Genomic DNA, 24772 nt, shown 5'->3' with positions numbered 1-24772 from the left:
GAAAATAGTTATCTTATCACCAAAAAAAATTTTCATATCAATGGCGGCTTATGCAGCTCTGGTTTCTCTTATGCAGATTTTGGATCAGATCGAGCATCATCCTTCGCCTCCGATTTCTATGGACAAGAAACAAGTTGAATCTCTCACTGAAATTGTTATGTTTTTGCAGGAATTTCTCGAAGGTTACAAGTCTCCTTATGCTGATGGCGATGAAGCAGATCCGTTGGAGATGCGCATTGCTGATGCGGTTTATGCGGCTGAAGATGTCATCGAATCTCACATTGTGGATCGAATTCGTCCACCTGTCTTAGTCTTGTACGAGGCTTTGAGGGACGTGATAGAAGACATGGATTCGGTCGTTGCAGGCAATGAAGGTATGCTGCTGAGACAAGTCTCACATATCTGGATATCTGAAGAAGACTTGTATGAGATTATGCAGAATATGAGACGAGGCATTCAACTGATAGAAAAAAGGGTGAAAAAACACATGGATCTGATCTTCACTCTCAAATATCATCTGCAGAGACAAGTCTCAGATTCTGCAGACTTGTATAAGATTGTGATGAAAGTGATACAACACATGGATTTCATCAAGAATGAAGTGATGGAGATTTTTGCATTCAAAGATCAACTGCAGAGACAAGTCTTGGCATATGCTGATGAAAAAACGTATGAAGTTTATCACAAGACTGCCGTGGTGGATTTCATAGAAGACGTGGATTTGCTTAAGAATGAAGTGATGGAGATTTTTGCATTCAAAGATCAGTTGCCGAAACAAGTCTTGCCATCTGCTAATTCCTCCATATATGCAAACATGGATTTGGATTTGATCAAGAAACACATGATGGAGATCATTGCAATCAAAGATCAGCTAGAGATACAAGTCTCAGCCTCTTCTGATTCCTCAACATATGCAAACTTTCATGAGAGTTTGCAGAAGGTGATACAAGGCATGGATTTAATCAAGAAAGATGTGATGAAGGTCGTTGCACTCAAAGATCATACGCAAGTCTATGGAGGTTCCTCAACATCTTCTTTCTCTAGGCTGAACAACACAACCATGGTGGGGTTTGATGATGTCATGATTCAACTCATGGAGAAGCTCGTTTATGGAGAACAGAGTCGCCAAGTCATCCCAATTGTTGGGATGGGAGGAATTGGTAAGACCACTCTTGCCGAATATGTTTATGCACATCCATCTATAGGTGACCATTTTGATATCTGTGCTTGGGTTACCATTTCTCAACAATTTAGCTTAAAAGAACTTCTTGGTGAAATTCTTTCTCAAGCTAATAAACAAAGGTTGAGTGAAATGAGAGAAGATGAAATAGGACTATCACTCCACAAATGTTTATCACATAGAAGGTATCTAATAGTGTTGGATGATATGTGGAGTATTGAGGCATGGGAAAAGATGCAACTCTATTTTCCTGACAATGGTAATGGTAGTCGGATAATGGTGACAACTAGGCTATCAAATTTGGGTTCCCAATTGAATAACAATTATAGCCTTGAAATGGAATTTATGAATGAAGAAAGTAGTTGGAACATGTTCAGCAAAATTGTGTTTGAGGGGGAAAGTTGTCCTTTAGAATTGGAGAAAATTGGAAAGAAGATTGTGGAGAATTGCAGAGGACTTCCATTATCAATTGTTGTGGTGGGAGGTCTTTTGGAAAAACTGAAACCAACAAAAAAATATTGGGAATCGATTAGGAGAAGCGTAAATTCACTAGTGAATTCAGAGGATGGTATGCATTGCTTGAAAATACTGAAGTTGAGCTACAACCATTTGCCAGTTTATCTTAAGCCGTGCTTTCTATATCTCGGAATGTTTGAGGAGGATAGTAAGATTCGAGTCTCAACACTCATCAAGCTATGGGTTTCTGAAGGATTTGTGAAACCAGTAAATGGCAAAAGTTTGGAAACAATAGTTAAAGAGTACTTAGATGAACTGGTTGCTAGAAATCTAATTCTTGTTCACGAGTTCGGGAGAACTGGAAGCATGAAGTACTTGAAAATCCATGATTTGTTGAGAGACCTTTGCTTGAGAGAAGCTGTAAAGGAGAGGTTTTATCATGTGGTCGGGCAACATAATCCTCTAGGCACATCTATCCAACGCCGTGTAGTTATTCCGAGAAACACTTCAAAGAAGGAAGTCCTTGATGCCATGAGTTCTACACCACATGTGCGTTCCTATATAAGTGAATATGAAAGAGTTCAATTGTTGCCCAATTTAAGATTGTTGAGGACATTGCGAGCATACGACCAATTTTCTCATACAAAAGAACATTCGTATTCCCTGAGAGAATTGTTCAAGTTGGTTAATTTGAGGTATCTTGCTGTTTTTCATAAAGACGGTTCCCAACTTCCTTCTTCAATCAATCTCCTCTGGAGTCTTCAGACATTAATTCTTCATTCACTATCAATCAAGAATGCACTGGTTGAAATTTGGAACATGTCTCAACTTAGGCATGTCGATTTCTATGTTGATGAGTGGCTCAACGATGGAGGATTGCATCTCCCAGATCCTCCGAGTGACAAGATTGTGATCATGGAGAATCTACAAACCCTCATAGGAGTAAGTAATTTCAAGTGTGATGAGATGATGGTTCGTAGCATTCCCAATATAAAAAAATTGGGACTATCTTTCCCCATACCTGAGGGAATTGAGTCTGGTGATGACTATTGTCTCCACAACATCGAACGTCTGCCAAAGCTTGAATCTCTCAGCTGCAAAGGCGAAGGTAGGAGTGGTTTGTTGCAAAAGCTTACCTTTCCAGACTCTCTTAAGAGTCTGACTCTTGGGACGTATATAAATAGAATTGAAGACATATTGAAAAAGGCAAGTGCATTACCCCTTCTTCAAAAGCTCAAGTTGAGGGGTGGAGATTTCACAGCAGGCAAATGGGAAACAGTGGAAGGCCAGTTCCCCAGTCTCAAATATTTGGAACTTAGCTTGTGCAGTGGCTTGAAATGGTGGATGACGGAGAGCTCTCACTTCCCATGCCTCGAGCACATTAGTCTTTCCTGGGTATCTTTGAAGGAGTTCCCTGCAGAACTTGGTGAAATTCCGACACTGAAATCCGTGAGAATGTGTCGTTGCAGTGGAGAATCAGTGATAAGTGCGAAGAGAATGGTCGAGGAACAAGAGGAATTACAAGGAGAAGAAGAATTATCTTTTAAAGTTTCCGTTATCCTCAGCAGTACGACAACGTCGAGTTTCTGAAGACCTTAGCAAATCGCAACTTTAAATTGGAATAGAGTGACTCGTGAGATCCTTTGATCTGTTTTTGCATCATATACAATATGAATTTTGTCTCGGGTCACGTTACCTTGGATGATAGGAGTATATCTGAGCAATTCTTGTAGATAACCACAACTTGTTTACATGAAATGTTTCCACCTTTTCTCCTTAAGTTTTCTGCGGCTTAATTTTGCTTGGTTTTGTCATGTTATTACATATACTTCCCGAAAGGATTATAATCAAATGCTAACTAATTCTCAATCCAGAACCCAGAACTTCAATATTATGTTGAAAATTTCTCAACATATAAGTATAACTTTCTCAACATAACATGTAAATTTAAATCTCAACACAAAGACATAATTTTATCTAACACAAATCTATTGAGAAAGTTTTGTCTTTGTGTTGATAATTTTAATACATAATATTGAGATAGTTTTGGGTTCTGGATTAGAAGGTTGGTTTTATTTTAACGCGACCCCTTCCCGAAATATCTAAAAATCTTAGGAGACTTTTAAGTTTGTAATATATCCAACTTTGAGTGATTTAAAAGAGATCCCCACAGAACTTGGTGAAATTCCAACTTTATCACTTGTATGTTTCCCATCAATTGGAATGCTGGATAATGGAGAGCTCCCACTTTCCCTACTATGATCTGCTGAGCCTGGCAAATCCCAACTTTCAAATTGCACTATGAACGACCAAACTACACTAATTGTCCCTTTCTTTGTAACCACAACTTGTATAGTATACATAGTTATGCTTTAGAAAAGAAAAAAAATAAAACACTGTAATGAAAAAAAAAAGTGAATTTCAGTGATACGAGCATTAGCATTATTTAGTTAGTTAAATTAGGGATTTCTGTATCTTTTCTATATCTTTGTTTTCTTGTTCATTAAGTTAGTTATTAGCATCATAAATAGGAATTATTGCAATCATTTGATAAATCATTCAAGAATATCAATATTATTATAAACAGATATTTATCGATCGCCGATCTATGGACGCCGATCAACCCGGTAGGAGGTTTATCCTATCGTTCAGCTTCTCTACTTTTTTTTACGTGGAAAAACTCATGTATATTTTGCAACTTTCAATTGCTTGATACTAATACAATGGTGCTCTTCACCATAATTTGTTTTAATTATTTACATAAGTGGGAATATTAATTCAATGAGTCAAAGTTCAATTTCAAAACCCTTTTATACGTCGAATTTCAAGCATTGTGTTCAAACCGGGTTACCCCTTTTATTTTATTTTTATTTTAATTATATACTATTACTACATATTATATGCTGCAAATCGTTGTGACGTGCACATGAACCACCAAACAAAATATCATAATAATTATTAATGACAATAACACAAAAAATATCTTGAATTAAACTACGTGTTTTCATAGGTAGTAATCCTTATATTATGCTTTTGGAATAGTCAATTGTTTGAATTGATTAGTTGTTTTTAGAGTTGTATACACACAAAATTTGGAATACAAAGAATTTTCATCCCCTGTCTCGAGTTTTCTAGTCTTCACAAAACCTTTTGACAAGTCAAAGAAAAAATAATTATGAAAAGCGATAAAATAATTCCCGTGGATTAGGTAGTAATTAATATTTGATTAGGCTTAATAATTCCCAATTTTTAAGAATAAAAACAATAACGTTAGTAATGTTAGAACGGTGCTCGTAAATAGTGCTTATATAACAATTGTAACATTAATAATATTTGTCTTTAAGATATTATAAAAACATAACTAATCTTTCAATAGTTTGTTTAGTTTCAGTGCTGAAAGATTAGTTATTTTAGACAACATATTGTTGTATCAGTGTAGCATGATAGTTTTTTTTTTTTTTTGACATCAACAACATGGATAAGAAGTTAGAAATTAGACATTTTAAAACGTGGGTAATATATTTTAAAATGAGAAAATATGTAGATCGGATCACCATGTATTCTGACTAATGAATTAATTTATTATAGTATGTATCTGTTTATGTAATAAATTACTTCACATAACCCTAGAATCATCAATGCAAACGAAATGAAATTGTTTTTTTTAGTACTCCGTACATCTTATATACACATAAATAAATCGTAAAGCTGATCCAACCTCCACTAATTCGGTAAAATACTAGTTCCTCTGTCCCATTAAAAATTAAACATGGGCTTTACAAATTTCTGGCCAGGCTTGAAGTCCTCATCTTGGCCCAATAAACATGGGCTTTACTAATAATACACTGGATAAGAATAAATAGAAAGGAATTCTTATAGTTTATAACATTTAAAAATTACTCCCTCCGTCCACGATTAAGAGTCTCATTTCTAAATGGCGCGGGATTTAAGAAATGTTAAGAAAAAGGTGGAAGATAGTTAGTGGAATAGGGGTCCTACTTGTATATATTAGTTTTAAATGATATGTGAGTGGAATGAATTAGTGGAATGTGGGGTCTCTTTACCATTTATGGTAATTATGAACCGGGATTCTAATTCGTGGACGGACAGAAATACAAAAACGGGACTCTTATTCATGGACGGAGGGAGTATAAGAATATCAAAATATGTGCATTATCAAAATAATTAAAAATCAAATCAAAATTGTATACCTAACTAACCAACAATTACCGAGAAAGTGGACTCTAAGCAAAAGAGCGTCAAATTGTGAAATTCGGATATTCTCCTTCCTTCCCTTGTTCATAATCTTGCTTTCATTTGCATTAAGAAATAAAAATAATAATTAAATTAAAAAAGTTAATAAAATATAAGTCTCACTTTTATATTATTAATAATTTGGTAATATAATGTGAGTAAAATAGTTTAATGGATTGTAGGGCCCATTTACTTCAAATAATACTCCATTCGGCTGCCATTAGGAGTCCCGGTCACTTTTGCGCACTTGTTTTATAAAAATGATAATAAATATTTAAAGTAAAGAAATGGTAAAGTAAGAGAGAGGATAATGTTAACAAGACTTGTGGTGAAGGTGATAGAACACATAGATTTTATACGAAAAGAAGTGATGCAGCTCTTTGCACTTAAACGGAGACTAGGCCTTGAATTAGCGGATACATCAACATTTCTCGACGTTTCGGTGAAAGTGGTTGAACTCGGTGAAAGTGGTAGAACACATGGAATTGATCAAGAAAGAAGTGTTGGAGATAGTTGTAATCCAAAATCAATTGCATGAACAAGTCTTAGCATTTGTTGGTTACTCATCCGCATACTTGCATGAGAATTTGCAAAAGGTGATAGAAGACATGGAATTGATAAAGAAAGAAGTGAAGGAGATTGTTGTACTCAAAGATCACTCAGCATCTGATGGTCGCCAACATCTTCTCTCACTAGGTTGAGCAACACAACCATGATGGGCTTTGATCATGTCCAACTTCAACTCATGGAGAAGCTCATTTACGGACAACAAAGTCGACAAGTCATCCCAGTGTAGGAATGTTAGGAATTGGTAAGACTACTCTTGCCGAACATGTTTATGTACATCCATCTATTTGTTACCATTCTGATATGTGTGATTGGGTTACTATTTCTCAACAATATAACACAAAAGAACTTATTTGTGAAATTCTATCTGAAACAAGTAAACATGTGTTGGGTCAAATGAGCGAAGATGAAATAGGATTAGGACTCCACAAATGTTTATCATATAGAAGGTATCTAATTGTGTTGGATGATATGTGGAGTATTGAGGCATGGGAGAAGATACAACACTACTTTCCTAACAATAGTAATGGTAGTCGGATAATAGTGACAACTAAGCTATCGAATTTGGGATCTCAATTGGATAGCAATTATACCCTTAAAATGAAGTTTATGGATGGGGAAAGTAACTGGAGTATATTATGCAACATTGTATTTGAGGGGGAAATTTGCCCTTTCGATTTGGAGGAAATTGGAAGGAAGACTGTTGAGAGTTGCAGAGGACTTCCATTATCAATTGTTTTGATGTGAGGTCTTTTAGAAAAACTAGAACCAGTAGAAGAATTACGGGAATTTAGAGAATAATAAGTATTGCATGAAAATAGTGAAGTTGAGCTACAAGAGTACTTGGATGAACAAGTTGATAGAAATCTAATTCTTGTTCACAAGTTTGGTAAAACTGGAAACATGAAGTACTTGAAAATGCATGATTTGTTAAGAAACCATTGCTTGAGAAAAGCTGAAAATGAGAGGTTTTATCATGTGGTAGGGCAGTATAGTCTTCAAGGCACATGTAGTCAACGACACGTAGTTATTCTGGAAAACGCTTCAGAGGAAAAAGTGGTTGATGCCATGAATTCTAGACCATATGCTCGTACCTGTATAAGCGGTGGTAAAAGAGTTCAATCTTTGTACAATTTAAGATTGTTGAGGACATTGAAAACATACAACAAGGATGATTATCTACAAGACTATTACTCCCCGGGAAATTTGTTTGATTTGGTTAACCTGAGGCTTCGTGTTGTTCATTCTGGAAGGCACTCAACCAAATTTCTTCTTCATTCAATCTTCTCTGGAGTCTACAAACATTAATTGTTGGTTCTAAAGAAAACATTGATGCACCGGTGAAATTTGGAATATGACTCGGCTTAGGCATGTTCATTTCTATGGTTTTGACCTTAGTGAAAATGCCACTAAAGTATTGCATCTGGTTCACGGTTCAACTGGTCCAACCGGTCGAACCATCGGTCGAACCGTTTTACTGTAGCATTTATATATAATTAAATACATATTTATTATAAAACACTTGGTTTCAAAAAATGTAAATAAACAAGCATTAATGCAATATATAAGTTAATTTCAAATAATATATAGATATATAAGTACGGATAAAGCATATATATACCAATTCTTAACGAGTAATGTAAAAATACATATTCATATGTTTATTAAACTATGTATTTATTTTCATGTTATGAACACTTCTCTCATTATATATTCTTGTTATTTTATTTTAAATCTAAGCATTAGTAATTAAAACTTTATTTGAAAGTTAATTAAGATTTACTAATTTTAGTTATGATATAAAATATGTATATAGCTTTTAATTATACATACACAATTAGTATATAGTTGATAGTTGATATAATATGAAGTAGTACATATTAACAAAACAAACTACATCCCACATTGAAAAAGTAAAGGCAAAAGATTGTAAAAGATGACTATAAAACAAACTTTTCATCCCATATTGAAAAATGAAAGAACAATCTTGTGGAATACTTCTATAAAGAAAGACACAAATGTTTTTTTAAGCTAGTTTTGATAAATTCATAGGCCCATTACAAGTATGGGTTAATATGAAATGAAAGTTTAGTGTAAATTTTATTTTAAATTGATTTTTAAAAATAAAAAAATTTTGTAACCGGTTCGACCGGTTCCCGGTTTCCGGTCCAACCGGCCGGTTCACCCGGTCCAAAACGGTTCAATGCTCCACCGGTTTTATATGGTTAAATGGACCGGAGAGGTCACCGGTTCGCGGCCGGACCGGTCCGACCGGCCGGTCCAAACCGGTTTTTAAAACACTGATTTCTATGGTTTTGACCTTAGTGAAAATGCCACTAAAGTATTGCATCTCCTTGATCCTCCGAATAGTGATAACATTGTGATCATGGAGAATCTACAACCCTCAAAAGAGTAATGAATTTCAAGTGTGACGAGAATGGTAGAGAAACAAAAGTAATTGCAAGGAGAAGAACTATCCTTCCAAGTTACCGTTCGGTAAGCTACATGGTCTACGATGATCGAGCCACTGAGCTTGGCAAATCTCAGCTTTCAAATTAGTGACCAAACTATACTAATAAATTTGTTTCTTTCTTGTAACCTCAACTAGTTTCCATGAAATTTTGCCACTTTTTTCCCAAGAGTATAGTACTCCCTCCGTTCATGAATAAATGTCTCATATTTGATCGACATGGGTTTAAAGATATTGTTTGACTTTATAAAGTAAAGTGGATAGAAAAAGTTAGTTAAAATGGGTATAAGAAAAGTTAGTGGAATGTAGAGTCTACTTTTTTATATTGGTTTTATAATAAAAAGAGTGAAGTGAGTTAGTTGAATGTAGGGTCCACTTACTAAATATAGTAAAAATAAAATGTACAATATTTATTGGCGGATGGACGAAAATGGAAAAATGAGACATTTAATGGCGTACGGATGAAGTATAAAAATTTATGGTTTAGAGTATTAAAAAAATCAAGTAAAAGAGGATGTAATTAAGTAGAAAAATATAAGTTAGAAAAACTCCGGTATATTTTGCAACTTTCAAGTGCATACTAGTAGTAGTTGACAATGGTGCTCTTCTCCATAATTTATTTTAATTATTTTCTTAAGTGGGAACAGGGTCCTATTCTAATGCTTATAGTACCCTAATCTAAAATCAAGACTAAATCTCCATTCTTGGATTCTAAAATGAGTGGATGAGATTAAAGCTCACAAATCTCAATAAATAGTAGACAAAATATCAACAAAGGGGTAATATCGTCATTATGTTATCATATGATAATTTTCGTGAATGTTTTTTTATATCAACATTGTGTATTACAAATATCAACAATATGACATTAGAATATCAATGCAAGGACAAGAAAATATCAACACATTTTTATTGAGATTGGACATGCATAATATTGAGATTTTGCCTACAATATATTGAGATTTTTTGTTGCATTTGTTGATAAAAGTTGCTTATCAACATGTACGAAAATTGAAATATAATTTATCAAATTTAATCACCCGAACATCGTCGGAACATATGCAATTGAGATCTCGTTGGAATCCTTATTAAATTATCTTTAATTTGATATATTTTTTGCGAAAAAATAATTTAAATTGAAAGAGTTACGTAAATTTAAAGATTTGAGATGATTTTGAGGAGAGAGAAAGTAGTTAGTTATAATTACTACGTATAGGATTTGACATTAATACCCTTTAATTTAATGAATAATTATTTAAATTTAAAATATATTACATTTGACATTATATTAACCACAAGATCTTCTAATCTAATGGTTAAAAATTCTAATCTAATGATTAAAAATTGGTCTCAATTTTGGATTGATAATTAGTTAGCAATTAATCACATCCCAGTGGCAACATTATTAATACAGACGAGTCAAAGTTCAATTTCAGAAAGGTTTTTTACTGTAGATATTTATTTTAATGTCACTGCAAACGGGCATTTATATAATTTTATAAAATCAGACGTCGAATTTTACATTCAATAAATTGTTTATATAATAGTGCTAATTAATTTTCAAGCCTTGTGTTCAAAAAACCCGGTTGTCTCTTTTATTTTATTTTTAATTGTATACTTTATTACATATTATATGCTGTAAATCATTGTGACATGCACATGAACCACCAAACAAAATATCATAATTATCATTAATGACAATAACACAATAAATATCTTGAATTAAACTACGTGTTTTCATAGGTGGTAATCCTTATATTATGCTTTTTGAATAGTCAATTCTTTGAATTTACTAATTGTTTTCAAGTTGTGTACACACAAAAGTTGGAATACAAAGAATTTTCATCCCCCCTGTCTCGATTTTTCTAGCTTCACAAAACCTTTGACAATTCAAAGATAAAATCATTATGAAAAGCGAAAAAATAATTCCCATGGATTAGGTAGGAGTAATTAACATTCATTAGGCTTAAAAATTCCCAAACTTTTAGAATGAAAACAATAACATTAGTAATGTTAGTGTTTTGACAGAATATAACAATTGTGTAATCAAGGTAAACAGAAATGTAAAGAAGACACAGATTTACGTGGTTCACCAACGTTGTTGACTACATCCACGTGCAGGAAATGAGAACGGATTGTATTCAGAGTGTTTTTCAGATTACAGGATTATGTGCCCCGTTTGGCTAGTGTCAAACAACAGATTCAAGGTATACTAACAGTTAGAGCAAGTGCTCATAAATGAGTTGTAACATTAATATTAGAAAATTTTGAGCCTATGATCTGTGATAAAAAGTTCAGTTTCAGTGCTACTATTTCTTGTTTTGAAAGATTAGTTATTTTAGACAATGCATTAACATATTGTTGTATCAGTGTAGCATGATTAGTTATTATAGTATGTATGTGTTTATGTAATAAATAATTACTTCACATAACCCTAGAATCATTAATGGAAAAGATGCTAAATTACGAAATGAAATTGTTTTTTTAGTACTCCGTACATCTTATATACACATAAAAAATCGTAAAGCTGATCAACCTCCACTAATTAGGTAAAATACTATTTAACAAACAAATTAATTAGTCAAACATGTATCAAATATAAAATTTTATAATAAAGTAGGAACGATATCAGTACAGTGAAGTACTAGTTCTAGCTAGAGATAGGAATTAATTAGAGAGAATAATAGAATTTCAATAACATTTGGGTTTGCGCAATTATTGTTATTGGATATTTATTGAGCCAAGAATGGCTGTCCAATTCACAAAAGGTCACAATCCTCACTTTAAAGAATATCACACGGTTCAAATTGTGTGGAATTCTTTTTGGGTCTCCATGCCCACAAAAATATGACAACACTATGATTGACCATAAAAATATATTTTTATAAAATTTTATAAAAAAAATTATTATTAATGGTATTCATTCTCACTCAAATCTCTATAATTATACTATTTTTCTACTTACTCTGAAGAAGTAATTTGACCTCAATGTGAATTTAGGTTAATTAATTAGTAAATGTTGAGCCACTAAGAAATTAATCGACTTTTTATTTGAATCGAAATTATAACGAGCTGTATTATAGTAGTAGATGAATAGAAATATAGAATCATCCGTAACTTTATTTATTCGCTTTGCTCACCTTAAACAGGTGGATTTGTTGACGAATTATAGGGTTTCTTTATATAGTTTGTAGATAAATATGATTTGGTCACGTTTATGTAATTTCGTATATTCACTCTAGTAAGTTCCAAGTGGAAGTATTAAATTATCCAAAGTAAATAGTATAATGAAGAGATAATGCTTTGATGGCAAAGCTTTGTTAAATAGCAGTGTGGCTTTATTCATTGGAGCATATATATAGTACTAGTACCAAAATTTGACATATGTATTTGCATGTATGCGTGCATAACACATAAAATTTGTTCGATGCTATTCGCAATTAATGTAGGATATTAATCACTACCTAATTATTATTATTTTTATTTGAGGCTGCAATTAATCCTATCTTAACTCACTGCACTGAAAAAGTGCAATATTTTTATTTGTTATTGTTATAATCCGTTGTAAAGCCACGTGTTAGTTGCACTAAATCTATAATTTTAACTTATCAATGACAGATTCAAATAAGATTAGGGAAAAATCGGTCTCGTGCGTTGGCTCATGGACAGGGGCGGACACCCTTGGCCAGAGGGTAGGGCTTAAGCCCTTACCAAAATACTTTTATTTTTAATTATTTTTTACTTCTAAAATTTTTTAAAATTTTGAAAATTCACGTTAAGCCCTCTTACCAAGCCGCTAGTATTGAATAACAAATTCCTGCTTGCGGCCTTTACTATAGACATTTTTCTGCGTCCGCACTTGCTCATGGTAGCCGAAACTTCATTAAATTCCGCATTTAGAACTACAACTGACTTCACCGTACAATAGTTCCACCCAAATCCTTCGACGATAGTTCTTTGTTCATTTTCAATTGCTAGCAACGAGTATTGTTGGCAATTGAAACTAAAAAAGTACTCCCTCCGTCCCAAAGAAGTTGGCACACTTTCCTTTTTAGTTTGTCCACAAAAGATGTCACATTTCCCTTTTTGGAAAAAGTTATCTCTCACATGAATATAAAAATTATATTTTCTCTCTCCATTTAACACACAAAACAAAACCTCCTAAAATCCCGTGCCATTTTCAAAGTATGCCAACTTCTCTGGGACGGAGGGAGTAACTTATAACTGTCTCACATCGGTGTCAAGAGAAAACTGAAACTAGTATATAAGTCTCATGGGCCGCTCCTCCTAGTACCAATTGGTTTTTGGATGAAACCCATGGATTTCTATCATGGTATCAGAGCGGGTCACCGATTGAGGGTTGAATTTAACTGACTCAGCAGTATATCTGGGCCGAAACCGAAAAAATGACTGACCTAGCAGTATATCTGGACTTAAAATTTGGGCCAAGTGGTCCAATCGATCAGAAAAAAGTCCAACGCCTCCAAAGTTCGCCATTTAATCCAACACCCGAGGACAAAACGGTCCAACCACTCAACAAAAAACTCACTTAACTCACTTCCAAGTTCCACCACCACGTTTGATAATAAGACGAAAATTCTTTGAAATTTCAACACTACTAAAATATAAAAACGAATAAAATGATTTTTTCTCTCTTTTCTGCATGTGGTCATATATTAGAAAATTAAAAAACGTGTGGACGGTGAGATCATTCTGATTTTCCACTTTCAACATCAATTCCACCATCTCCATAACTGTATAAATCTACACACAGAGCTTAACAAAACACCATTAATTCCGCTAATTAAACCTCCAATTCTCCTCCTCCGACAAAAGGGTCATCAATTCTACTCCAAAGATCCAACCTTTCCAACATTTCCAACCAGATTGAGCCATGGCGCTAGCTCGAGAGCTAATGGGCTCGTCTCTAATGGAGAAATCGCCGTTTCTCGCTTCAGCTTCTTCAACGAGGCTGCTTCTGAGCCAGAAACGGAGCCGGTCCTTTCTGCCCTTGGAGGGGAGGAAGGTACAAGTGGCGATACGGAAGAGTACAACAACCCCTGTTGCGGCGATCAGCGAGGATCTGGATTTGGTGAAAGTGGTGCCGGAAAAGGCCGTGAAGTTCAAAGTCAGGGCGGTTTTGACTGTTAGGAACAAGAATAAGGAGGATTTTAAGGAGACTTTGGTCAAACATTTGGATGCTTTCACTGACAGGATTGGGAGAAATGTTGTTTTGGAGCTCATCAGCACTGATTTTGATCCAAGTAAGTTACTGATTTTTTACCCCCACATTTTGTTTGATGAAATGCCTCAATTGGTACTTGCTTGAAAATTAACTAATTTTAGTATTTTTCCTTTTGTGATGTTTGTTAGAAACAAAATCTCCAAAGAAGAGCAGAGAAGCTGTGTTGAAGGACTGGTCAAAGAAGTCAAACCTCAAAACTGAGAAAGTGAATTACACAGCAGAGTTTGAGGTGGATTCAAATTTTGGGATTCCTGGTGCAATTACAGTTGCCAATAAGCACCAAAAGGAGTTCTTTTTGGAGAGTATTATGGTTGAAGGATTTGCATGTGGCCCTGTTAATTTCCCCTGCAATTCTTGGGTTCAGCCCAAGAAAGATCGTTCTGGGAAAAGAATTTTCTTCACTAATAAGGTAATAACCTCATACCGTCTCTGATGGCTAGCATATCAGCGAATAACCAAGATTTCAAGGGATTCTCGGACATTGACAGCCTGTACAGTGAAGGCCTTCTCCTCAAACTCGGCCTCCACGACGAGATCATGAACAAGATCCAATTGCCTAAAGCTGTCACCACAATTCAAGAAGGTGGTCTGCTCAAATATGACCTTCCAAAGATTGTATCAAGTAAGTAGCTCTGTTCTCTTTTCTCGATTCAGGGGCGTAGTGTAGTACACGTATGATAGCAATAGTCTCTGTTTGGTGGGAAACAGGGAGACTAGAAATACGGGTTTAGGTATAGACATGAAGAAAATTCTGTTGGCTATCACTTTCGACTAGTGGGGGTCCCTCCCCTTAGTCGATATTTAGTTTATTATCGACTTCGTTTGGTTTAATTAGAACGCAATTTGTAGCTCTTAAAGATGTCGAAGTGCTAATGTGAACTGTGCTTGTGGCTTGCAGAGGACAAATATGCATGGTTGAGGGATGGCGAGTTTGCTGCGTCAAGCCTAACTTGGGTAAACCCTGTCTCCATTGAGGGCTTCAGTCGTTTCCCCAGTGAGTAAACTTGACCCGAAGTCTATGGACCTCTGGAATCAGCTCTCAAGGAAGAACACATTGCTGGACAACTCAATGGCATGACCATACAAAGAGGTAGTTATTTGGGCCTTTTGGAAAGTACGAAAAATCAATGGTGGTCGTAGTAGAATATGATTCTCCCGTTCATCTAATGTAACTATTTTCTGAGGCTTTGGATGCGAACAAGCTCTTTATCATTGATTACCATGACATTTACTTCATTCATCGACAAAATCAATGCCCTTGATGGCCGGAAATCATACGCAACACGAACTGTTTACTTCTTGACCGATGCTGGAACCCTCAAGCCCATAGCTATAGAGCTCAGTCTTGCGCCAAGCTCTCGAAGCCAAACCGTGTAGTCACCCCGCCGGTGGATGCCACCACCTATTGGATGTGGCAGCTGGCTAAAGCCCATGTTTGCTCTAATGATGCCGGAGTTCATCAGCTTGTCCACCATTGAGTACGTATTCCTCTGTTTCGTGAGCACGATGAATGTAGCTTGATCTTGAAGTGTCGTTTCTGATGGTTTAATGTTGGTTGTATAGGCTACAAACCCCCACGCAACACTGGAGCCGTTCATCTTGGCAGCGCATAGGCAGATGGCCTATGCACCCGTTTTTTAAGCTCTTGGATCCTCCATGAGGTACAGCTGGAGATCAATGGGCTAGCTCGCCAAAGCTTGCTCAGTGTGGCCCCGGTGTGATTGAGTCTTCTTCACCCCGGCCGTTACTGTATGGAGATGACGCGGCTGCCTATTCGAGCTTCTGGCGCTTTGATCAGAAAGCCTCCTGCCGATCTCATCAGAAGGTATATATCTATTGCCAAATATCAGTTTGAATTTTGAAACAAACAAATGTTGAATCAAATCTTGAAGTCTAATGGATTTTACTTGTTTCAATCATTTCAGAGGAATGGCGTGCCGGACCCACACAGCCGCACGGGCGGAAGTGGTTGTCGAAGACTATCCGTAGGGGTCGGCGGGCTAATGATATGGGGGGCTATCGAGAATTGGGTCCGACATTACGTGAACCACTCTACCCGAGCTCGGCCGAGCTCTGCCCACAAGGAGTTGCAGGCGTACGCCGAGTCCATCAATGTGGGCCACGCAGATCTACGTCACGCAGACTGGTGGCCCAATGGACTCTGAGGACTTGAGTTCGATTCTCACCACCTTAATATGGCTGCTTGGCCCACACGCGGCCCTAAACGGCCAGTACCCCTACGGAGGGTATGTCCCGAACCCGGGCCCCCGCTCATCGGCGGCTCATCCCCAGCGAAGCGACCCGGGTACGCCATTTTTCCCCTCCGACCAAAAGTACTTCTTTTCAAGCCAGCTTGCTACAAGCCACGAGTTCATGGCGGTGGTCGACACGTTGTCGACTCACTGCCGGCGGGGGTACCTCGGCGGAGGCATCACCAGTCCATATGGTCCGGTGATGCCGAGGTCATCGACGTTTACGAGTTCTCGGCCGAGATAAGGCAGATCGAGAAGGAAATCGAGAAGAGAACTTCGGACCGAGCCTTGGAACGTGCGCGCGGAGTCTTGCCGTATGAGCTTCTCGTGCCGAGTTCGGAACCAGGAGTGACATGTAAGGTGTACCTAATAGTGTGTCCATATAAGTTGACAATAATGCTAGAAAAAAGGTTGGTAATTAGGTTTGTATGTATGTATTTATGTATATTTGTATCTAAGATTAATGTTGTAGTGCTCAAAAGTTCAACGTAGGCTTAAATATGTAATTTATAGAAATTAGCCTTTATAATTGCTGTTTTAAGTGCATAGATGAGTCAATGATATGCAAGATTAGGCTTGGAATCATTTTTTAATTATTGGCCTCATAAAATACATTTCTCTACTTTTTTTTATTTTTTGCATTGAAATAAAAAAATTAGCCCATTTAAAAAAAAATCAACTTTATGAAATAGAAAATCACTAGATGAAAATCTGCCTAACATAATGAGTTTGATTCAAATTAAGTGTGCCTGCACTTGGCACATTTTTGATCTCTAAATCTAAAAATATCACCTTATATTTTTGAAAATATATTAATCGCATTTCAGACCCTTTTTTACGAGTCTTAGGCCTATTTTTTTTCCATTTATTCTCCTTAGGGGTTAAGGAGCAAATTCAAAGAAAAATAAGTCATATAGTGAAAATGATCTGAAAATGATCAAAGTTTTCGAGAGATGTGATTATTTGTTTAACTTTAGAGACCTAAAATATATAAAATCATAGATTAAATTCGAAGTTAAATCTCGAAAAAACAATTTCAACAAGTAGTAATGGGGCAATAATGAATTTGTCTAGTTGGTAAAACTGACGATACATATCATTCATATTTTACATTGCATCTTGATGATGATAAAATTTAAGTGAGCTCGTATGTTTTGATGGAAATATCAATATCGATCATATATTCAATTAATCAAGAGAATGTGACAGGTATGGGTATGGCCCTCTGCCTTTGCTTACTACTACTATAGAAGAATTTAGTTTTTTTATTTCAATTATTAGTATTCAATTATTATGAAGTTTTTTTATTTTTTCATTTTGAGTTATATAAGCTGGAGATTTAGATTTCATAACACCTACATATGATGTCAAATTATCATGATCAATAAAATCCCAATTTATTCACACCCCTATCTATATACGAGTACTATCATTACTCCTCATGCTCACTGTAAGTTACATTACACATCCTAAAAAAATACTTGGCCCGAAACCATGGCCCGTGATAGGCAATCTCAACTTAATCAGGCCGCTCCCTCCACAACCTCTCCCAAAATACGGCCTGGTAGTGCTCCTCAAATTTGGCTCATTTCTGGTGGTCGATGCAGCCAAGCCTTCCTTAAGTAGAGGCCATTGTCAAGGAAACTATGAGCTGAGGTTCAAATGGAGTTTGCAAGATGAACTGAAACCTGAAGATTTTGCATAAATATATCTTTTACTATATTTTAAACTCGTGTCAAATCAAATGTTGCTAATTAATGGGGACAGAAGAAGGAGTACAATAAATTAAGCTTACATTATCATTATTATGTGAAATAGTTAAAATCTCATGTTATAAAAAGTATCTCAAAGAAAGTCTAGTTCACAGCTATAAATAATGAATAGTACACCCATATTTGTATATGTTTTTTATTTGGATTTTGATGTTGAAATCCCAAGAAAGTGCCAAGAAAAGCTTGGGTTATTTTTTAAAGTCCAGTAAGCAGGCTAAAAGTACTCCTACTTTGTCTAATCTTCTTGTCATAACATAACCCATCAGTATTCGACATAACCAATCTGTATAATTAACAAATATTATAAATACGGACGACTCATCAAAATTTGACTTTTCAATTAAAATAAATACCCCCTCCTAGTAATTATCATCTTTCATTTATCATCATTAATATTGTCACATTCATTTTCACCATAAATGTTAAGTAGATCTCCGTTCTATTAACTCATTGACATTTTATTATATGACTAATATAAAAGTGGGTCCACACTTTTTTTTCTAAACTTTTCTACATTTCTAAAACTGGATCCCATAAGAGTGACAATTATTATGAAGGCGGAGGGGAAAAATTTCTCCCCCGTCCGTATAAATGTCCTTTCTTCTTTTCGTTTTGAAAAAATTGCAGTTAATCGGGACGGGTAGTATTATTGCTAATCATCATAGGCGTGCTACTCTCGACTTCGCAGCTTCGTAAGCATCACATTGTAAATGTGCAAAATGAACGACTTAATTATCCTAAACCACCACTTAATCCCAATTTATTCCAAACCTCCTATCTATATAAATATACATAATACAGTAATACACCCAATCAACATTCGCTCCCTTTCATCAAAATATTTTCCAATGGAAAACCAAATCATAGCAATATCATCACTCCTCATACTCACCTTACTAACATTAAAATCCCAAAAAAAATATTCCCACAAAAAAACTAAACCTCCCACCCGGCCCGAAACCATGGCCCGTGATAGGCAATCTCAACCTAATCGGGCCGCTCCCCACCGCTCCATCCACCAACTCTCCCTACAATACGGCCCGGTAATGCTCCTCAAACTCGGCTCGTTTCCGTCGTCGTCGGCTCCTCGGCCCACGCCGCCGTCATCCTCAAAACAATGGACCCCACCTTGCCTCGCGCCCCAAAACCTCCGCCGGAAAATACCTCACCTACAACTACACCGACGTAGTCTGGTCCGACTACGGCCCGTACTGGCGCCAGGCCCGAAAAATCTTCTTGATGGAGCTCTTCAGCGTGAGGCGGCTCGAGTCGTACGAGTACATTCGGGCCGAGGAAATGGGCTCTCTAGTGAAGGAGATTTTCGGGATTTCGGGCCGGCCGTTTGTGCTCAAGGACAGCTTGTCGACGATGAGCTTGAACGTGATATGCAGGATGGTTTTGGGGCGGCGGTTTTGGACGGCGGCGGCGGCGTGGCGGTGGAGGAGTTCAAGGAGATGTTGGATGAGCTTTTCCTTCTGACTGGGGTGTTGAATGTTGGGGATATGATTCCGTGGATTAATTTCTTGGATTTGCAAGGGTATGTGAAGAGGATGAAGGTGTTGAGAGAGAATTTGATAGGTTTTTGGAGAATGTGCTCGACGAGCACGAGGCGAGGAGGCGGAGACGCGGGTTATGCGAGCCGACATGGTGGACGTGCTTCTCGAGCTCGCCGAAGATCCGATGCTAGATGTAAGGTTCAGAGAGACGGCGTCAAAGCGTTTACTCTGGTATGTATGATCATTGTCGTAAAAATTCAATATTCCATCTTTAAATTAATTGATGATAAGTGGAGTAACACGTGAGCCTTAATATATTTATGAGTGGCGTGACATAGCATTTTGTTGTTAATTTAGGATTTGTTAGGGTGGGACCGAAGTTCATCTTTTAGTGGAGTGGGCGATGTCAGAATTATTAAAAACCGAAATTTTTAAAAAGGCGACAGAGGAGCTTGATCGTTATTGGCAAAAATAGGTGGGTGATGGAGAATGATATACCTAGCCTCCCCTATGTGAAGGCTATTGTGAAGGAAACCATGAGATTGCACCAGGGCTATGTTCGCCACGCTTGGGAAAGACGTAAGGTAGTACCCCTCCATTATAGAGGCTATTTGTTATTTTAGACGTTTCATAGTAGTAAATCATTTTCCTTTCTAATAAAAAGTCAACATATTTTTCTCACTTTACTTTATTCTTTTTCATCTCTCTATCTTTTCCTTTCCTATTTTATTCTTCGTTTACTTAATTCATTTAACACAATTTTTTTTAATCTTCGTATTGAAAGAAATGCCCCAAACGCTTTGTTGGAGAGAGTAGTTAATAAATGCAAAACATACAATTGGTATTTAATTATAATAGTCCTTATATGTGCTTCATTATTAGTTATTCTTTTGACATCATTTGACTTAACACAAGTTCAAAATATAGTGAAAAGTGGACAAAAAATGTAAGTGAAGTATGAATTCTTACCTTTATATACTCCGTAATAATATTATAAAATGTGATGTAATGAGTTAGTAAAATATGCCATCTCCATTACTAAAAGGAGTTAGTTAATTGAATATGTAGTCCATTACTAAAAGAAAAAAATAGTGATAGATAGTTAATTGGGAACAGATTGAAAAGGAAAATTGATTAGAATTAATATAGAACTAAAAAGTATATTAAAAGCCAATAAATTTAAATTAAATTGACATATTTGCAGGTAGGTGAGTATGATATCAAGAAAGGCACCCAAGTTCTTATTAATACGTGGACAATCCATACAGATCCATTGTTATGGGAAAATCCCAATGAATTTAATCCAGACAGATTTATTGGAAAGGATATTGATGTCAAGGGACAAGATTTTGAGCTTTTGCCGTTCGGATCAGGCCGTAGAATGTGCCCGGGCTATACATTGGGTTTGAAGGTAATTCACTCAAGCTTAGCAATCTATTGCCGGATTAAATTTGGGAGTTTACGTGAAATGAACCCCCAAGAGTTGAATATGGATGAGATTTAGGGGGCTTTCACCCCAAGAAAGTTCCACTTGTTATGTGCCGAGCCCGACTTCCACATAACCTCTATAATTCAATGATTTGAATAACCTCTATAATTCAATGATTTGAATGCATTATATTAGTGGGCCTGAATTAGCCAATATATTAAATGGGCTTAATCTAATTATGGTTATGTGTTGTCAATAATTTGATCGTCATTATCTGTCGAAAAAGAGATTTTCATTGTTTGTATATATTAATTTTAAGGTGTTTTATTATTGTAGATTGTCTTACTAGCTACTACTATTAAATACTCTATCGTTGAGTTTATACTAGTATTATTTAGGGTTTCCTTTAATGAATTGATTGCAATGTTCCTGTTTTTATTGTGGTGAATTGTTAGTGTGTTTATGACTTCTGGATGGTGAACTTTGATTTTTGTTTTGTTTTGGTTGGATGTGAAATTTAGCCACTTTGATTCAATACTACATATATAGATTATTAGATTTACAGTAATCAAGGAATCATGCAAATTGTCAAGTTGTCTTATACATTGTCACATACGCATGATTGATTTAAGAAATACTCCACTACACATTGTTACAAAAGATGCTTGCAACATCTAATGTAGTTAACAAAAACTACACATTCAAAATCACCATTCTTTGACTCTTAATTGCACATAGTTTATAAGTAGAAATCATTATCCAAAAATAATAAAATAATTAGCAGTGCAAATTCATATTTACTACTTGGTATTAATTTTTTTTTTAATTTAATCCTCTATTTGTATGTATATGTATAGTGGTTCGTAAATATAGTATTTATATGAGTTTATAGTAGTCCTCCAAATTAATATTTTTCTAACAACTTCTCCAAGTAAGTGGAAATTTACATTTTTATCAAGAGAAGTAACAACATGAGTCCCAATCTTTAAAAGCATCTAAAGAATGTGGTTTGGTCTTGGATTCAATTTCTTTAAATTTTATTTATTTGCCAATCAAAAATACTCCATATGAGTCTATTTTTAGCAATAATTTAGAGTTGAATTATTTTATTATTATATGGAGTGTTTCTTTTGAATTAGTAATAGGATATACGAACCACCAATGATTCAGTCAAAGTTTTACTTCTTGTAGACTAAAACAAAAATTATTTATCTCATCATTAAATATTAAACTACTATTTTCTTTAAATATTTTAATAGTAGTATAATATTTTACAATTATTCCAACCCTCCTATCTATATAAGTATACATAATACACCTAATCAACATTCTCTTTCATAAAATTATTCCCAATGGAAAACCAAATCATAGCAATATCCTTACTCCTCATACTCACCTTGCTAACATTACACATCCTAAAAAAATTATTCCCACAAAAAAAACTAAACCCACCGCCCGGCCCGAAACCATGGCCCGTGATAGGCAATCTCAACCTAATCGGGCCGCTCCCACACCGCTCCATCCACCAACTCTCCCTACAATACGGCCCGGTAATGCTCCTCAAATTCGGCTCCTTTCCGGTCGTCGTTGGCTCCTCAGTCGATGCAGCCAAGATCTTCCTCAAAACAATGGACCTCACCTTCGCCTCGCGCCCCAAAACCTCCGCCGGAAAATACCTCACCTACAACTACTCCGACATCACGTGGTCCGACTACGGCCCGCACTGGCGGCAGGCCCGAAAAATGTGCTTGATGGAGCTCTTCAGCGCGCGGCGGATCGACTCATACGAGTACATTCGGGCCGAAGAAACGGGCTCTCTCGTGAAGGAGATTTTCGGGCTTTCGGGCCGGGCTTTTTTGGTTAAGGATAGCTTGTCGACTCTGAGCTTGAACGTGATCAGCAGGATGGTTTTGGGGCGGCGCTATATGGACGGCAGGGAGAGCGCCGCCGTCTCGCCGGAGGAGTTCAAGAAGATGTTGGATGAGCTTTTCTTTCTTGGTGGGGTGTTTAATATTGGTGATATGATTCCGTATATCAATTTCTTGGATTTGCAAGGGTATGTGAAGAGGATGAAGGTGTTGAGCGAGAAATTCGACCGGTTTTTGGAGCGCGTGCTCAACGAGCACGAGGTGAGGAGGCAGGATGCGACGGATCACCCGAGCCGGGATATGGTCGACGTGCTTCTCGAGTTCGCTGAGGATCCGACGTTGGAGGTGAAGCTTGAGAGACACATGGTCAAAGCGTTTACTCAGGTATATATGATCATTGTCGTAGTAATTTATGAAATTCCATCTTAAAATCAATTGATGATAATTGTAGTAGTTCATTAAATAGGTGTCACTTTTGTTATTGTTATGAGTTGTGTGGTGCAACATTTTGTTTTGTTTTTTTTTTTATTTTTTATTTAGGATATGTTGGCCGGTGGGACTGAGAGTTCAGCTGTGACTGTGGAATGGGCAATGTCGGAATTGCTAAAAAAACATGAGTTTTTTAAGAAGGCGACTGAGGAGCTCGATCGAGTCATAGGTCAAAATAGGTGGGTGACGGAGAAAGATATACCTAGCCTCCCTTATGTGGAGGCCATTGTCAAGGAAATCATGAGACTGCACCCGGTGGCACCAATGTTGGTGCCCCGTCTAGCAAGGGAAGACTGTAAGGTATATTATTTATTTATTATTGTGTTTCATAAAATTGGCATTTAACTATAGTTAATGGTTGGTGTTGGTTAGTAATTATAGAAAATTCAATGAATTTGTTATTAAAATATCATATATGCAGGTGGGTGAGTATGATATCAAGAAGGGGACCCAAGTGTTTGTTAATACATGGACAATCCATAGAGATCCATCCATATGGGAAAATCCCAATGAATTTTATCCGGATAGATTTCTTCGAAAGAATATTGATGTTAAGGGACAAGATTTCGAGCTTTTGCCATTTGGATCGGGCCGAAGAATGTGCCCGGGCTATGCACTAGGCCTAAAGGTGATCCAATCAAGCTTGGCGAATCTATTGCATGGGTTCAATTGGAGTTTGCCGGGTGACATGAAGCCCGAAGAGTTGAACATGGAGGAGACTTTCGGACTTTCTACGCCAAAAAAATTCCCACTTATTACTATTGCTCAGCCTAGACTTCCACTTCACCTCTATAATTCCATGTAAATATTTGCTTCGCATTTCAGACTTATTGCAATGCATGGTGCTATAAGTTATGTGTTATAATAAAATGTTGCACTTAATTTTAATGATCCGTTTCAGGCAATTTTCCAACAACTTTCGATGACCAAAATTAGACACTATCCGAGGCAGTTTTCCGGCCCCACAGGCGCCCCGAGATGTGTGTTGACATGGTCGGCGAAAAATTGTCTTTCCATCGAGCCCATCTGGAGCTCGTTGACCATGTCGATCTATATCTTTGGGGGCCCGGGTGCCAGGCAATGAGCTCTTATATTGTGAATACGGGCTGGGTCCATTATGCTGAAAGGCCCAAATTCAGGCCCATCATCCAGATCCATTTGACAATATTTTGAAATCTTTTTGCTGCTTCATGCCAAAATTAAGAGCATGTAGTGTAGGGTCATCTTATCGACAAATCTTATCTTTGGGGTAATAAAGTGGAAAGGCATAAAAAAGCATTTCACAAATAATTGA

At 36.4% G+C, this 24772-nt stretch overlaps 2 protein-coding genes and 2 pseudogenes across 2 annotated transcripts; all 4 read left to right on the top strand.

Moving 5' to 3' along the window:
- Positions 1-2: 2 nt before the first annotated feature.
- LOC125203313 (putative late blight resistance protein homolog R1A-3) lies at positions 3-3432 on the top strand. The gene has a single exon (XM_048101629.1). The coding sequence runs from the start codon at positions 41-43 to the stop codon at positions 3224-3226; it is 3186 nt and encodes a 1061-aa protein (XP_047957586.1). The 5' UTR covers positions 3-40; the 3' UTR covers positions 3227-3432.
- Positions 3433-13757: 10325 nt separating this feature from the next.
- LOC125206981 lies at positions 13758-16810 on the top strand (annotated as a pseudogene).
- Positions 16811-19044: 2234 nt separating this feature from the next.
- LOC125205297 lies at positions 19045-21559 on the top strand (annotated as a pseudogene).
- A 908-nt stretch (positions 21560-22467) lies between these two features.
- Positions 22468-24366, top strand: LOC125205296 (trimethyltridecatetraene synthase-like). The gene is made up of 3 exons (XM_048104136.1): positions 22468-23373; positions 23530-23778; positions 23900-24366. The coding sequence occupies exons 1-3, from the start codon at positions 22474-22476 to the stop codon at positions 24281-24283; spliced, it is 1533 nt and encodes a 510-aa protein (XP_047960093.1). The 5' UTR covers positions 22468-22473; the 3' UTR covers positions 24284-24366.
- Positions 24367-24772: the final 406 nt, after the last annotated feature.

The sequence above is a fragment of the Salvia hispanica genome, chromosome 2 (genome assembly GCF_023119035.1).
Source record: "Salvia hispanica cultivar TCC Black 2014 chromosome 2, UniMelb_Shisp_WGS_1.0, whole genome shotgun sequence".
Lineage (NCBI taxonomy): Eukaryota > Viridiplantae > Streptophyta > Magnoliopsida > Lamiales > Lamiaceae > Salvia > Salvia hispanica.
Note: the sequence above shows the minus strand (reverse complement) of the source record. Positions and strands in the feature narration are given on the sequence as shown.